Genomic DNA, 16,877 nt, shown 5'->3' with positions numbered 1-16,877 from the left:
TGTTTAGACCAAAGTCTGTCAGTCATCGCACTTGGAGAGAACTGGAATGTTTCATTCGTCCAGAGTTTCAATCATCCTGGCTTTCCCCCTGAGATCGCACTGTTCCTACTCTAGAGGCAACTGCTCCCACCCAGTTTGGCCTATCATCAAATGCCTGACCTCTTTGGAAAGCTGAGACCCTATAGTTTTTTTCTTTCTGCCAGATAAAAAGCATCTCTGAACTGACCACATATCATCCCTGTAGGTCACTTGTATGGACTTAGTCACAACTGAGCCCTAGCACCAGGTCTTGTGAAGCTGTGTGCAAAAGTAGATAAATATAGCATGAAATATGACTACTGTAGTAGACCATTATTTGCCAAGGTATGCATTTTTAAAATGCCCTATGGAATCTCCCCATAGGACTTCTGGCTATCCAAAATGCATATTGACAATCAAATGTTATTGTCCATTCTAATAATCCTGGTTTAAAAACAATTGCATGGTGTTTTCCTTTTTTCCACATTCCCCCTCACATTATCTCATCATCTTTCAGGCAGCGCTCAGCATTTTTGGTATGGTGGGTGGTCCACTTCTTGGCGTGTTCTGTCTTGGAATGTTCTTCCCCTGGGCTAACTCTGTGGTAAGTTCAATGCAACTCTAAACAACTGAACAACTATTTTTTATTATAAATCAAGGGTTCAGGATAACCATTTGTCTTTTCTCAGGGTGCCCTTGTTGGGTTGGTTGCAGGCCTAGTTATGGCTTTCTGGATTGGAATTGGCAGCTTTGTCACACGTTTAACTATCCCAGGCCCTCTACCAACTGTCAACACTACTTCTATACCAAGTATAAGCACCACAACCACAGCCACAATGATGACCATCATAACCTCTGCTTCATCCAGGTGATGTATTGATGATTATGATGTCAGAGTTTGATTGTTAGGATTTGACTGCAAAAGTGTTCAGTGTTTCCCCTAGAATTGTTTCCAGCAGTAGTGCTATTATGTACTGGAAGTTGTAATCAAGAAAGGAAGAACATTTTTAATATTTTAATGTTTAAATGCATCAATCTGATGCACTTTGAAAAGAACCACATACACAGATGGAATAGCTCAGAAATAGATGAAAATAGTGAAGGCTACATTTCAGCACTCAATGAAATTATGCAGAAGTTGTCACCTGTGATGTTCAGCTAGTTGATCGTAATGTAATGGCCATGATCTATAGACGCTATTGTAAACCAGCGCGGTTCAGCCTTGCACATGCCCAGACTCGAACCTGCAAACAGCAGCACCTCGGATGGGGAGTCGAGCGTGCTGGCAATCAAGCTAAAAGCCCAGGCTACTAGCTTTCATGCCAGCAGCACTCTTGAGGCGTCAGGGAGTGAGGTTTACCAATGTTCCACACGCACAGCTAAACTAGCTGGCATCCGTTACACTATATCTTCCTCTGTCAGTCTGGGCTACCCCTATCTGAGAAAGTATTTTATATTGTGTTTTTAAAGGATGCCTTACATCATATTTGATAAGGTCTGCTGTTTATTATGATGTACATTTTGCCAATCGGTTTAATGAGGAATTTGTGAGATTTCACTGAGAGAAATGGGTGCATAGAGCTCTGTATATTCAATTCCTTACAAGTTCAATGTTAACATTCCTGCAAACCATTTATCACAGAAATATGTCCCTAATTCCATCGCAAATCTTAGATTTCACTCTCATTCATTTGATATGCTGTGTGACATTTGTGTGACAAGTAGGCTACTCCGCAAGAAATGTAGGCTAGTTGAACCTGGACTAAATGTTTTATTTGGGCACAGTAAACTGAATTGTTTGGCTATCCCATGGATGGGATGTAGGCTGTAGTAGCCATAATGTTAGCCAAGCCTACTGACTAGGCTACTTCAGAATTGATGGGCTGTTGCAGGCCTGTCTTCAGTTTTGTAATAGCCTGAAACATAACCTTTATGAAGCCTATATGTCCTGAATAATGAGAGGCTAAGCCAGCATTTGATGCACTTCACTTCAGCTGTCTTAGGAAATAAAGTCTCTGATTTGCCTTTTTGATAATGTGGGTGGTGTTAATGTACCATTTCAAATTATGGCTGATATATGAGCCAAGAAATGTAAGAGAACACGCCACCGTTTTTTTCATATTAAACAATGTTATTCCCTTAACTAAGAGTTGATACATGCCTCTCCCGTTTCAAAGCGTGCACTCAATGGCTCTGGCACGCGGTGCTACTTTGATAGCACTTAGCTAGTCCAGTTCATTCATTAGGATCCAAACAGAGATGAAGGTAGAAGCGACCAAACACCTCCACTTTTAAAAAAATACAGTTACACGAGTAGACACGACCAAGTACGGTGACCCAAAATAAAACGTGGCGCTTTTCTAAGCGGGTAAGAAGAATAACTATAATGTATGGTGGAATAGCACTTGGGAGCACTTTGACTTGGCGCAGTAATATCATCACTCATGGAGTTTCAGTTTCAGTTTGGCGTGAGGATATTATTGCGCCTAGTCCTACCAAGGGGGCACACTGGGGCCCACCAGGACTTCAAGGCTATCTCAGACTCCAACATCATAGTCAAGTTTGTTGACCACAAATATGTTTTAGGCCTAATCTCAAACAATGATGAGGCAGCCTACACTCTGACATCATCCACCTAGTGAACTGGTGTAGAGAGAATCATTTAAAGCTGAGCCCCAGGTGGAGAAGGTGGAAAGTTTCAAATACCTTGGCGTCCATACCTCCCAGCACTTGTCATGTGTCATGGTCTCACAACATCAACACCCTGGTAAAGAAGGCCAACCAGCATCTTTACCATCTCGGATGGCTGAGGGACATCAAGCTTCCTCTGAAGTGCTCAGGAACTTGTACACTCACACTGTAGTTAGCATCCTGAGTGGGAACATCATCACTTGGATGGGGAACACCACCAAGTGGGACTAACAGGCTGAGAAGGGTGGTCCTTTCAAGTATGACCCATCAAGATCAACCTTCCCAAACAGCAGGATATCTACATCAAGCACTGCAGATTAAGATCCAGGGGGACTGTCCAGGACCCCATGCACCCTAACATCGGACTGTTTTCCCTGCTGCCCTCAGGGAAACACTACCGCCTGCTCAGGGCCACACAGAATGACTGAGGAGTTTCTTTCCTCAGGCCATGCGACTGCTGAATGAGGACTGTGTGCCACCCCAACCACCACAGTGTTCCACATGTCACTTGCCTTTTTATGTGTGATCTTACTTAATACAATGACGTGTGAGTTCAATTGTAACACCATATAGTATAATGTAATGAAACCAAACTGGTCAGCGAGTGTCATTATTGCAGTCTTTTGGAAAATCTAGCTTGTTAGCTATCGTTAACTTGTGAATAGAACAAGATGTTAAGGCAGCCAAAGACTTTTTAAAATAAAAGAAAGGGTTTTTCAAATAAAAAAAAACCCAGTGTTGTATTTGTGGAGGATGCTGCATTTGTGTAGAGACAAAATCCGTTCAATTTGAATTTTAATTAAATCTTTGTTTGTCCACAGGCCCACAGGTGTGCAGGCACTGTACTCTCTATCCTACATGTGGTACAGTGCTCATAATTCTGCCACAGTTGTCCTGGTTGGATTGATAGTCAGCCTTTTCACAGGTGTGGAACTACCTTTTTTTAAATGGAAAACGTGTTGTTGAACCTCGGTTGTATTTGCTTGAACTCAGCTACTCTCTTACTCACTTGAGAAAAAAACCTTGAGACTATGCCACACTAGCAAGTTATGTAAGTATGTAGCCAGTTTTGATCCTAAATAGTCTGGATCTATCGATTTGTGATAATATTACTTCTGCGTTCAAATTTGGAAAATATTTTTCCAAGCAATCTGTAATTGTTGATTTAGTACGGAGCCCGGGAAGGGTCAGGTGTGTGAATATTTTTGAGTGCAAGTTTTGCGTTCCCTCGCAATACTTTTTGCGTTCCCTCGCAATACTTTTGCGTTCCCTCGCAATAACTTGTATGTATGCCCTTTAAGCCGCAGGTTCCGTTTGCGGAGTGGGAGGGGTAGAGAGGGAACGAGGGTGTGTGTGTGTGAGATTGGAGTGGGAGAGAGAGGCATGTTACAGGGACCTGAGCGATGTGAATGTAGGCTATATTATAAAGATTACGAAATAAATCCTCTGATCCAAACCACTGTGCAAGTTATTAAACTGCTGCTGTTGTGAAGGAGAGAGGGAGTTAACCCAGTCAATTCAAGTGCCTCGGCCCTGGAGCAGCCAAATATAAGTCTCCCCAGCAATCTCAAGCTATACGTTCTGAGACGTAAAGAAAAGTTAACATTGGGCTCCGTACAGTGGTTAGCCTAGGCTACGTCAGGTTAATGCGCTGTCAACTCTCATGCTGCGCCGAAACAAGCCATTTTTCTTTAGCAGACGCATGCTTTAGCTTTTCATGCTTATGATCACATTGTGTCTCACAGACAAATCCGCCAGTATATTGCTGTATGTGAGCCCCAGGTTAAAGTAAAACTTAATAATGTCCAGATTATCCATGAGATGAACTGCAGTCCATGTAAACCTGTATGGTGGGCTAATGTTTGGAGCCCAGGTTGACAGGAACACGTTATTGCGAGGGAACGCAAAAAGTATTGCGAGGGAACGCAAAAGTGCACTCAAAAAATATTCGCACACCTGACCCTTCCCGGGCTCCGTAATTTAGTATACTGTGTGACTCTTCAAAGTTTAAGTCTGGAGTAAAAACAACCCAGGGTCTATATAGTTTACAACTTCAACATTTTGATTGACAGCAAAATTATATTAATTGGTGGCATTATGGGCATTATGGGCGAGTGTTCCCATGCTGCCTTGCGCGCGATTTGATTCACGCTGCTAAGGCAGTCTGGAAACTACCGCCCTAATTTTTGCCTGAGATAGGGGACCAATCACAGAACAGGGGGGAAAGCAAGACGATGATGAGCTATGCACAGACACATTTGATAGACATCCGTGGCACCCAATGAACGGATCTGGGCATTTTTTTCAAATACGAGAAAATGAACGTTTGTTTGCTAGACCATGTCTCATTTGAGAAGTGGTAGGTGCTAGCCAGGCTAATAAGTCACCGTTTATTTTCATAGTTTGGCTAGTCCTGCGACTTACAGTATAGTCAGGTGGGACATATATAAACCATGAACCATGGAATAACATTACTGTTTATGCTTGTGGAATGATATCGGGAGGTTGGTGAACTTGCGACAGGTCAGACAGAGAGGGACAGGGATGTCACACCCGAGAAATGTTTTAAATGTTGTCTAAATGCACAAGTTCTGTGCACTTCCAGTCAGAGATTAGGGCCTGTACTATGCCTAAAACACATGTGCTGTGTGTGTCTCCTAAACATTCCTCACCCGTTATCCAGACACGCATGAAAACATTTGAAAACAAAACTCACAGCCATAGGTTATTTTGAGATGACTTTCTCTTCAGCATAGTCCTAACCGTTAAAACGAGGCAGACATGATGAAACCTTGTGGAAAGCCTTCCCCGAAGAGTTGAAGCTATATAGCTGTGAAGGATGGACCAACGTCATATTAACCCTCTGGAGTCTAAATCCCCCCCTGGGGATTTGAAAAAACTGTTCCAAACACACATCTCAATCTCTGCTAGTTTTTGTCCTAGAAACATATAAGTGACACCATTAGAAACCTTTAATCAACTAGTTTCCAAATATATATGTTTTAAAAGAGAATGTATCTATGGCACTTTGTAAAAACAATAAAAGAAAATCCTAGGATTTCAGTCCTCTCACCTGCAGCAGGCCCATTCAAAAGGCCCATTCAACTTAATTTGCATTTGAAAGAGACACTCACTAAGTGACACATTTAGTCTGACTTTTTTCCAATTTGTAGTAAAACTACATAACATTTGTTAATGTTCTTTTTACTTATACAGAGCCAACACCGTTGTTTTCAAGGTTCAAACTTCAAAAGTCTTAGCTCGATATATTTATTTATTTATTGTGTGTTTTTTACCTTTGAACTTTGACCTTTGAGAATCGTTTTTGAAATAGTTGTGTTTACACTGAATTATTATAAAAAGTAATTTCATTACATCCACTTTAATGTATCTGATTCTATCTCTCCCGTTGTCAAGCAATGTAGCCTAATAAATGTTAGCTCGCATTGCGTCTGGTTAGGACATGCTTTTTCCTTGGCCTTTGGAATTAAAATAGCCCCACATCATCACATACCCTTCACCATAGCTAGAGATGGTGTTTTTTCCAGTTAGCCTATTAGCCTGTTTGATTTGCATTGAGCTCATTGAGCATCAATTGGTATCCTTAGCGGTTTGATTTTTACTCATTTTTTTAATTAAGGCATTAAGATCGATTGTCAAATGATGATTTTATATTCCTCTTTTTAGGCAACCTTGCTTAGCATGGTATCAAATACATGTGCTCCCCGCATACGTAAATAAATGGTCTTACTCAAGCGCCACCAATTAAGGTAATTTTGCTGTCAATCAAAAGTTTAAAGTTGTTAACTACCGTATAAAGACCCTAGGTTGTTTTTACTCGGGAGTTACAAACATAAGGTTTGTTTTTTATCTGCAGGTGAAATTTGTGGTGAGCAAGCCTGATAAACCAACCTCCTTTACTGCTTTTCAGGGCCTATGAAGGAGAAGGAGCTGACCCCCGGTACAGTATACCCTGTGTTGAGCACCCTGCTGTTTTTCCTACCAGAGCATTACAAGGAGAAACTGTGCTGTGCCACCAAACTGTTAGACAAGGTAGTGTTCACATGTTCAGTGACAGGTATTTTCAGTTTCTTAGATACTGATGCACAATCTCTATTTTAACAGTCTTAGGGCCAGATGTACTAACGTTTTGCGCCCAGTTCAGGCGTAACGTGCGCGTATAAACATGGGGAGGATATGTACAAACAAGCCGCAATGAGGGAAACGCGCAGACTGCCTGCCGTGGGAGCTGAAAATGGCTATTTGCGCTTTTCCGTGTCAAGGCCCCATCACATTACAGGCGGCATGCGCTGCGCTCACCGCTAGGTTGCTCTTGGTTGAGATAACGTTCTACGATTTTTGTTGCTGTTACCGCTCCTATTTCTATGGTTACTGCTGGGCTCCGCGCAAAAGACCATTCACTTACAGCGCGCCGCGGTCAAAGTTCAACATATTTCAACTTTGACCGCGGTACGCGCAACAGCGGCAAAGCGGCAAGATGCCGCCGGCGTTGCGCTTTGCTGAGCACAGCGGCAGACCCGTTTTTTGCGCTCTCAACCCATTGAAATGAATGGGTTTCATAGCGCATGCCGCCTGTAATGTGATCGGCCCTTCATGCATATTAATTCCTGGGCGGATCAGGTGAAAATGGGTGTAACGCGCAAGTACAGGGGAGGAGAGGTGCTAATAGCGATTGATTAAGTATTCCGCCAGATGTATGAAAACAGCGCACGTCTATTTTGCGTTGAAAAATTTCCGCCTTCTGAAAGCAGCTGTAATCCAGATCAGATTGCGGTTAAATGCCTCTATTAGAAAAACTTTTAGAGACAGGTGAATCAATATTCAGAGCATCTGTTTTCTTCATTGTACTATGTCAAAAGCAACCTTAACTTTTGTTTGCCTCTCTAAAATCGTATTTTCTCTTTCACGACATATAGCCTACACTTCCCAATCGGTTAGACTAGGCATTAAGTCATATCCCTCTACGTGCAGTAAATAGTTCAAGTATTTTTTAAGTGGATTTGAAGAATTACTAGGCCTGCTCTGTCTGTCGCTACTTGTTGGCATCTCTTTGAATCGTGTATGACCGCTAAACTTTGATTGTTTTTATTGCTGCAATATTCAACTGCACTCGTTGTTCAGCTCTGCGTGCACAATTGGCGTGATACAGGGGGCGGGAACGGGCGGCACTGAACGCAATTAACGTAATGAAGTGACAGCTTAGTAAATACCACGCAATATAGCAAAGCACAGCGTTCGCACTCTGCGGATACAAAAACTCGCTATTAGCGCTGTCTTAGTACATCTGGCCCTCAGTGTATAATCTGAAGTGCGATGCACATACACCTTTGGGTTATGTCTGATTTATCATTCCTAATTTTGAAAATGAGAAATTGGTCTGCGCCAGGCACACCGTTTAAAAGAGTTGTTTTAATGGTTCTCAATTAGCCATTGGTTTGTTTTGGGCGTAGCATCCATTAAACCAATGAGAGTGACATCTCATTGCCAAAGGAGCAAGGAGCGCAACAGTATGTTGGTATTTTGATGATGAGTGAGTGCATCACTGCAGAAGAAATCTGCTTGTACTCGAGACTGTGTATGCAACACCAGGATTCTACTGAAGCTTGCTTAAACAAACACTCCACCGTTTTATATATTAAACTATGTTATTCCCTGTACTAGGATGAGTTGGTATATACCTCTCGCGTCTCAATGCATGCACTTAATCTTCAATCTTTACTTTGCTAGCACTTAGCTTAGCCCAGTTCATTCATTAGGATCCAAACAGAGATGCAACCGAACGCATCCATTTAAATACAGTTACACAAGTAGTTACATGACCAAGTATGGTGACACAAAATAAAACGTGACGCTTTTCTAAGCAGTAAAAAGGATAACTATAATGTATAATAACATGTCATAACCAGCATCATTTCTGCTTGTTGAGCGTATTGCTGGAAGTTGTGTGGTTAACACATCCATTGTAGCCTGGCAAGCCAAACTACACAGAAATGTTTAGTCTGGAGTCGGACCATTCACAGAGCTGAAGCCTGTGGGTGGGATGAACCGGTGTCTTTCAAACTACTCTGCACGTAATAGGCCAGCACTTGTGACCAATCGTAGCCGGTCTGCAAAACGGCAAACATCCTTCTTTAAAACGAATGACTTGAGTGCTTCTTTCTGCTCAACCTTCAAAGAAAAGCCCAAGTCTAACTCTTCCAAAGCCGATTCAAACGACAGCGCTTCGTTAGCCTCGTCCATCTTTCGTTGTTCTCTATGGTTGTTGTAACACGGTCTCACACCCAACTCGTCGAACGAGGGCGCACGGTCAAGCCCCCTGGCGTCAATATTGGAAGCCGAAGGTGCCTCGCAGCTCTGTCGTCACCGTGCTAAGGCGGGCTCAAGGACTCTGTACACAGATAGTGTTCTGATTGGACAGGCTAGCCTGGTGTCGAACGCAGGCTTGGCCTAAACGGTGCGACCCTACAACATCCCGCTAGGCTTTGCCGCTAGGGTGCGTCTAGATAGGCTACATCCATTGTGCATTTAAGCAAGACCAAAGAAAAGGGTCAGTCATGCCACTATACACAGTGGTTGAGCTCTGTGATGTTTACCATGGAATCCTTCTGCCACATAAACTGCTTTGAGTGAGGCCAGGTGTGGAGATCCAAAACCAAGGTTTCTGATACCCCTTTTCCACCAAGGCAGTTCTGGTGCTGGTTGGTTCTTTGCTTTTCCACACAAAATAACCTGGCTCCGGGTCAGGAAAACAGGTTCCAACTCAGCACCAACTCTGAACTGGTCCAGAAATAAGAGCGGGATTTTCATGGCGTTTCGAAAAGCCACTATTAGCTAGTAGCAATAAATGTCAGCGCAGCCATAACCATAAAATCTAAGAAACCCCGTGGACGGTTACAAACTCCAAAATTCAATATGCCTGTCAACAGAGGTGGACATACCGGTTCCACAAAGTATAAGTCCTGCCTTATACTCTACCTGTACATTTAACACAGGTGATATCACTAATTATCTGATATACCTGCCTGCTAATTAGGATGAGCCCAGGATGTCCGCCTCTGCCTGTGAATATGAAGCTCTGCACCCATTTCACCTATAAATTAAATTTCCTGATGGCCCCCATGCCGAGCCTTTTTCATTATACCACATAGTAAATGTACACAATAATTTAGTAAGGAACTTACCTAAGCATCCAAGAGAGCAACAATAGAATGTCAATGTCAATGTAAATTTATTTGTATAGCATTTTAAAAAAACAACAACAGTTGACCAAAGTGCTGTAAAACAAACGATCAGACAAACAAGAAACATACACAAGACAACAGTGGCTAGACGGAGCGGCGTAGTCGCCAGCATGCCCGTGACACCAAGACGAAGACAAACAAACAAAATTTAAAAGTCGCACAGAACAAATGAAGTCGGACGGAGCGGCGTAATCACTAGCGTACCCGTGACACAAGACATACAAAGACCGACATTAAACAAAAATGAAACAAATAACAGCTAATAATAACATAGAATAACAAAAAACACTCAATAAGTCCCAAAAGGCAAAGTTGGCACAAGACGGCCCAGATGCTGGACGGAGCGGCGAAATCGCCAGTGTAGGCTACCCGTGACACCATGACATAGCCCTCAATCGCTGGCAGATCCTCAGCAGATGAGATGGCCCGCAGGCCCAGCCGAAACAGCCTGCTGGCAAATCGCGACCATCCAACCAGGCACCAGGAAGATGCGCCGTGGCGCTGCACCAGAGCGAAGGGACACTGGGACACAGGAGGATCCCCCGGTGCTCGCCCGAAGCCGCGTCCCTCTCCTGCGCCAGACCAGCCGATGTCCCAGCTGACAGTCAACCGACCGAGACAGCCACCGAGTCCGCAGTCTCGAAACAGCCCAGCCAGCAGCAGAAAAAGGAGGCCCGCGGCCCCAGTCCAGCAACACCAGAGTAGGCTAGTCCAGTGGTTTTCAAAGTGGGGGCCGCCAGGGGGCGCTAGGGGGGCCGCAGCAAGTTGAATGAAAATATAGGCTACTGTAAAACTGTAAAAAAAAAAAAAAAATCATAAAATATTTCTATTACTTCTATGTATTGATATGGAATACTATTATAATAATTAGTTGTATACCTTTTAGGGATGTAACGATTACTGGTGTAACGGTACACCATGATAACAATGTTGACGTTAACAATTACCTTGTTCATTTCAAATATCTATTGTTGCGGTTGATAACCACGGTCTGGAAACCGTGTGTTACATTCCTTCCAGCTTCATCCGAGCCTGCTTTTGACATAGGCCTGGTAGACTAAGAAGCAAAACTGGTACCCTACTGGTTCTGTTGTCTAATATGGATTTAACCACGATTCGGATTAGGCTACACCTTTTAAAAGGCGGAACATTTTCACCGCAAACGTGCGCTGTGTCTTTCTGCGTCCTGACCAAGGAAAAAGTGAACGGAACAACATACAATGCCACGGTAACCTACCTAAATCATAGAATTTAACATTGCAAGACACTTATCTTTTCTATTTTCTTTACCTTGTTAGTCTTTTGAACATTCATTTTATGTAATGAAAACACATATCCTTGAACTATGCGTGACTGTTTTCCTAAAACGGAATGAAACCTAATTACATTCACGTACTTTTTAAAGTGACAGGCACTCAATTAGACCCACGCACACCATCCCTGTGATCAAGGTCAAGGTCAAGGAAACTTTATTGTCCCCAAGGGGCAATTTTTGTGCAGCCAGCAGACAGGTATACATAAGAACAAGACACACAACAATACAGCAAAAACATAAATGTCATTTAATGTCATTAAAGACAAGCGTAATCAATGTGAAGTATTCAAATTACTGAATATTTTTTAGCTATAAGTAATTATGCAGATGCTAAAATACTATAAATGTTAACAAAATATATAAAGTTTATGAATTCAAAATATGAAATAGAAACAAGACAAGCCATGTTCTGTGTGTATGGAGGGTTGAACAGAGACTAGGATTGTCACTGCTGTAAAATACCACAATAATACCGAAAACTGTGATAATTTTGGTCACTATAACCGTGTAAAACCGTTACATCCCTAAATACATAAGTGTTATTATTGCAAAGCCTGTAAAATAAATCTATATAGGCCTATTTTATTTACTTATTACTTATATGAGCCGTATCGTTGATGGGTTCAATACGACATCATTCAAAAGGGGGGCCTTGGCCACAATCTAGTGGTATTTGGGGGGCCTTGTCATGGGAAGGTTTGGGAACCCCTGGGCTAGTCTCTTTGGTCTCAAACAGTGCCTACGGCAGAACAGCTGATCCACACAGCGCAGGTCGAGCGCAGAGGTAGAGCACAGACGCCACAACCCAAGATGCAGAAGTATTCCAAAAGTATGGAAACGCAAAATAAACGATTGAAATAAAAAAGGCAATCTATAACTGAACAGCTAAACTAAACAAATAAACAAGATTAATGGAAAAATAATGGCGAATAAAATAGTAAATATAAAAACCGAAGAAAAACAAGTCAACCGGAGTGGCTAGAGCAGCCAGCATCCCCGTTGCTAGGCATGTAAATGTATCCTCGCCACTCCTGCGGCCTTTCGGTTGCTGCGAGAGAATGTGTAAAATGTTCCTTGAAAAGTTCCCTTTACAAAAAGTGGCCATAACATACCCTGTAGTGAGATATTATTATTACCTAGCTTTATAGTCCAAAACCCGAAAAATCCCCATAAAGACCCTCCTGGCATGGCACACATTGCGTGTGGCACAATTAGATAACAATTGTTTTTGAATCAGTAGATGTTCCTCTCTCCAGCAACAGTAAAACCATCCATCAAAGCCACTTTGCATGTGAGACAAAAATGACCAAAATTTAGAGGGATGAACATTCTGATTTCAGTGCTTCTGATAACCCCCTTGTGCACCCTCTTCATTTCAATGCTTCATCTTCAACTGTTGGTCTGTAAAACTAGGGGACATAGGTTCTATGGAAATATAAAGCTTATGTTCATATCTTTATCAGGATAATCAGGGAAGCCATTGCAACTTCAGTCATTTTCAGCCATGAATTGTTTGATTTTTGAGGGTCTCTGAAGGGGGCCCCAGAACTCAGCAAAGAAAAATGATACGGCTGCTCATAGTTCCACATACCTACATACAACGTGCCGATTTGGCCGACCCCCATCTTCCGACCTCTGCCTGGTTTCCTCATGCAATACAATGACTCGTAACTACTTCCTGTTGTATCCTGTTTTTTAGGCTGCAGGAGCAAAAAGGCTTACCGTGCGCAGACACACTGCTTAGATAGACCAGCTTTTCTCCTAACGCATGTGAACACCCGATTAAGCTAGTACAGGGGTCGGCAACCCAAAATGTTCAAAGAGCCATTTTGGACCAAAAAACAAAAAACAAATCTGTCTGGAGCCGCAAAAAATGAAAAGTCTTATGTAAGCCTTTTATGAAGGCAACACAGGCTGTAAGTGTATATTTATATTAGCCTACTATCAAATTGACTAAGTAGGCTACAACGAGGCTACAATGAGCTTTCATGATTAAATGTTTTTCCCTGCAGCGCATCTCGGAGAGAATGACACACCACGTGACTACTCCGCTGTAGCTTTAAGTCACCATCCGTGAACCGTTGTTTTCCACGTTTTAAAGAGACCCTATGCAACTTTCTGCAGGAGACGATCGCTCCTTGTTTACATCTGAAAGTCTGAGACGAAGAACCACGCTTGCAATTTATATATTTAAATATAGCCTATACATGTATAAATATACACGCTAAAGTTGTCGGGGAAGCTCTGCAGAGAAAATGCAAGCATAAAACGAGCGAAAACGAAAAACGAAACCGAAACCAGAGATGAAATCGCCAATCCTGCATAGTTCCTCTTTAATATCTCTCAGGTTGCATCAAAATTTCTCCAGAAGTAGGCTACTGCAATCACACTTTTTCTCTGAGTCCCAACTGGGTAGTCGGCTGCAAATGTAGCCTTCCCTGAAAATGTTTTTCTAAATGTCTTTCGGTTTTTGTTGTTCGCCAACTTCTCATTACAAAGCAAACATGCAGGCAATCCTTCCGCAATGGCAATGAAAGCAAATGATTCGGTCCATTCTGCCTTAAATTCTCTGATCTCATCGGCTATCTTTCTCTTTTTCCCTTTGGGATCCATGGCATGGCCCATGCTGACACACCCGCCGATTTGTTTACAACCAGGTTTACAGCCACCTGCCTGGCACGGCGGCGCCCTGAAACGTGTGTCGCAGGCTATCAAATCTTCATTGACAGAAATGTTAAACTTTAATATGTATTACGCACATTTTTACAACATTGGAAAACGTTAAGAATGTTTGTCCTCATACCGAAACCATATTACAGTTTTTTCTGATTGGTTAAGCACTTTTTTTGTAACTATTGGCTATTTTTACAAAACTCTACACACAAATAGCAAAACCTTTCACCAAATTATCAAAACATTGTAGTTCTCTTGCAAAAGCGAACACAGCTTGATTAACTCTTCACACCTTTGTAAAAATGGTGTTTCTGTATCAATCACTAAACACAAGCCATCATCTACTAAGCACACATTGTGTCAACTACACACTGATGGTATGAATACAAGACACATCTGGCTTTTGCTTTCTCTGTGACAAAAGTATGACCTCAAACTGACATACTGTAGCCTACCTTGTGCATAGTTCTGTAAACATATAGGAAGCCAAACTTCAAGTATTGGTGTTCACACTCATCAAAACAAATACAAAGTCAAAACACAAAATAGTAATTTCACTGAGAAAAAAAAAAAAAATCTGTCTACATCATGACATCTCTCTGGGTACGGCCACAAAATTTCTACAGTACATTGCATGCGATGTCCTCCTGTCCAAGGCACCGGGCTCCTTGTCCTTGTCGTCCTCTCCCTCTCGCTCCTTCACCTCCACGTCCTCTTCCTAGGCCTCCTCTAATTCTCACTCTTCCTGCTCCTTCCATTGTACTCCACACGGATATCTTACCTGTGCCTTATTTACACTGCTTAGGCTGATTGCAAAGTGAACTAATAATCTAAAACAGTTTTCACATGTGAAAATGTGCCAGACAGTTGGCAATATAGTGTTAATGATAGCCATACATGTGTATGATTTTGCTAGGAGTGTGTTGGAAATTTGGTAATTGAGTGTAAGCAGTGAGTTGTGTTTAAAGTTCCGCAAAGTGTGTGTTACAAAATTGCAAACTGAGTTCAAAGCAGTGTTTGTGCTTTTAGTTTTGCAAACTCAGTGAGTGGTTTTGCTATATGTGTTAATAGTTTTAGAAATTGTGCTACAAGAATCACGATTAGTGCTTTAGCATTCAGAAAAAACTGTAAAACAAACAAACAAAAATCCCCCCATTCATTTTCATATATTTTTGAAGACGCTCCAGGGAGCCACCAGGGTGGCGCTAAAGAGCCGCATGTGGCCCCAGAGCCGCAGGTTGCCGACCCCTGAGCTAGTAAATGAAGACTCACTGCCCAGTAAGCACAAGAACGTCTGCAAGGCGTCTTGCAGATGTGTTCGAAAGGTCTGCTGGACGGCTGTAAGATGTATTCTAGAGAGCGTTTGCTCATCTGGCAGATGTATCTGATACGTCTTGCTAAGATCTTCAAACAGCGTTTAGCAGCCGTATCCCAGATGCTCATCAATACATCATAATAGGACATCCATCTCCCTAATGCCGCCGCTGTTTGTAAGATCAAAATAAGACGTTCTAAATGGAACGCAATGTATTTAAGCTGTTCAGATCTTTTCCAGGCGTATTTGTGCTGACTGGGTGTGCGCGTACTAGGATGATGCTTTATAGTTCAAGGTGTAGGCCTACATCAGTGCAACTCACCCTTTGTCATTCTCTTTGTTATATAACAAATACAATCTGTTTATATGTATAAAAAAGAGTTTATTTAAAAGCTGATCTTAATTTTATGCTATGAGATGTATTTGTGCCCCCTCAAATCAATTCAATGCCTGACTGTGAATTTTTGTCTGGATTTTGGAAAATGTTGAGCCTTTTGAGATTGAGGACTGCTGATATTGCTCTTTTGTTTCATGAGTGTGCTGGTGAGTTCCAATTGATAATTCTTTGATAGCTACTATGCTTGAGGTTTTCAGTGTTTTCAAAACAATTCAGTGTTTGGCCCTGTGTGTTAACAAACAGCCCTGTCTGTGGATGTGTTTCTATCTGTTGTGCAGTCTCCAGCATTGAACCAGCAGCCCTATCAAATGGCTCAGAAAGAGACTAATGCTGTGTCTTACTCCCAAGATGAGGAGAAGTGTCATGGAGAAGAGGTGGTGGTGGTGCAGGAAACAGCCATGTAATGGCTCCAACTGCACATACCTGTTTTTTCTGGCCACAGATGGAGAAGCAGTGGAGAAAAAAGATAGATCCATTTCCATGTTTCTAAAAATGATAGGTTTTGTCTTTGTGCCTTTGTGACAATGCTTGTCAAGGATTTTTTATGTGTGTATTACTTGAATAGACAAAAAAATATTTTCTGTTAATCAGTGACATACTGCACATGATATCCTTCAGAGATTGTAGATCGTCATCCTTGGAATTGCAGCAATCTCTGGCGAACTTGACTAATTTCTGAAGTAATCTGGTCAGACAAAGGAATGGCACAGAAATGTGGGAGTCGATACCAATACCAGTGAAATTACATGATTCACGATTCCCAAATCGATACCAGGGTATAAAATGTCCATGTTCTTATACCTTGTTTCTCAATAAATGTGTTAAATATGAAGATTTGCCCCAATATCTCTCAATTCTACCATCCAAAGCTTTCAATGATTGACAGAACTCATAATAGCCTATCTTGCATTGTAGGTTAAAGTAATAGCAAAAGTTCAATAATAACCGTACACATCACAGGAGATACATATTGAATTAAAAACGAGCTGCTGATCTGTTTTAGATTGGATCATCTCAGCTCAAAATATCAGGTCAGTAGTTAGAGAATGTGAGGGAGGAAATCTCAGAGGTGGATCTGTTTACATTATATACTGATTAATCAGATGTTGGTGTAACTAATTGTAATCGCGATTGTGCAATTGCTCTGTCACTAATTTGGAGTTTAACACGGTTTTAAACTCCCTGGTGACGCAAGAAGTCACGTGA

General features: G+C 42.0%; 1 protein-coding gene across 1 annotated transcript in view; it reads left to right on the top strand.

Moving 5' to 3' along the window:
* Nucleotides 1–16,503, top strand: part of slc5a6a (solute carrier family 5 member 6a) — a 43,911-nt gene extending 27,408 nt beyond the window's left edge. The window contains exons 13-17 of the mRNA XM_062550618.1: nucleotides 536–622; nucleotides 708–886; nucleotides 3,531–3,634; nucleotides 6,641–6,762; nucleotides 15,950–16,503. Coding sequence (XP_062406602.1) covers nucleotides 536–622; nucleotides 708–886; nucleotides 3,531–3,634; nucleotides 6,641–6,762; nucleotides 15,950–16,075 — 618 coding nt within the window. The 3' untranslated portion in view covers nucleotides 16,076–16,503. The remainder of the gene's footprint in view (nucleotides 1–535; nucleotides 623–707; nucleotides 887–3,530; nucleotides 3,635–6,640; nucleotides 6,763–15,949) is intronic.
* Nucleotides 16,504–16,877: the final 374 nt, after the last annotated feature.

The sequence above is a fragment of the Sardina pilchardus genome, chromosome 12 (assembly GCF_963854185.1).
Source record: "Sardina pilchardus chromosome 12, fSarPil1.1, whole genome shotgun sequence".
Lineage (NCBI taxonomy): Eukaryota > Metazoa > Chordata > Actinopteri > Clupeiformes > Clupeidae > Sardina > Sardina pilchardus.
The sequence above is the reverse complement of the archived record's forward strand: the minus strand, read 5'-3'. Positions and strand labels throughout refer to the sequence as shown.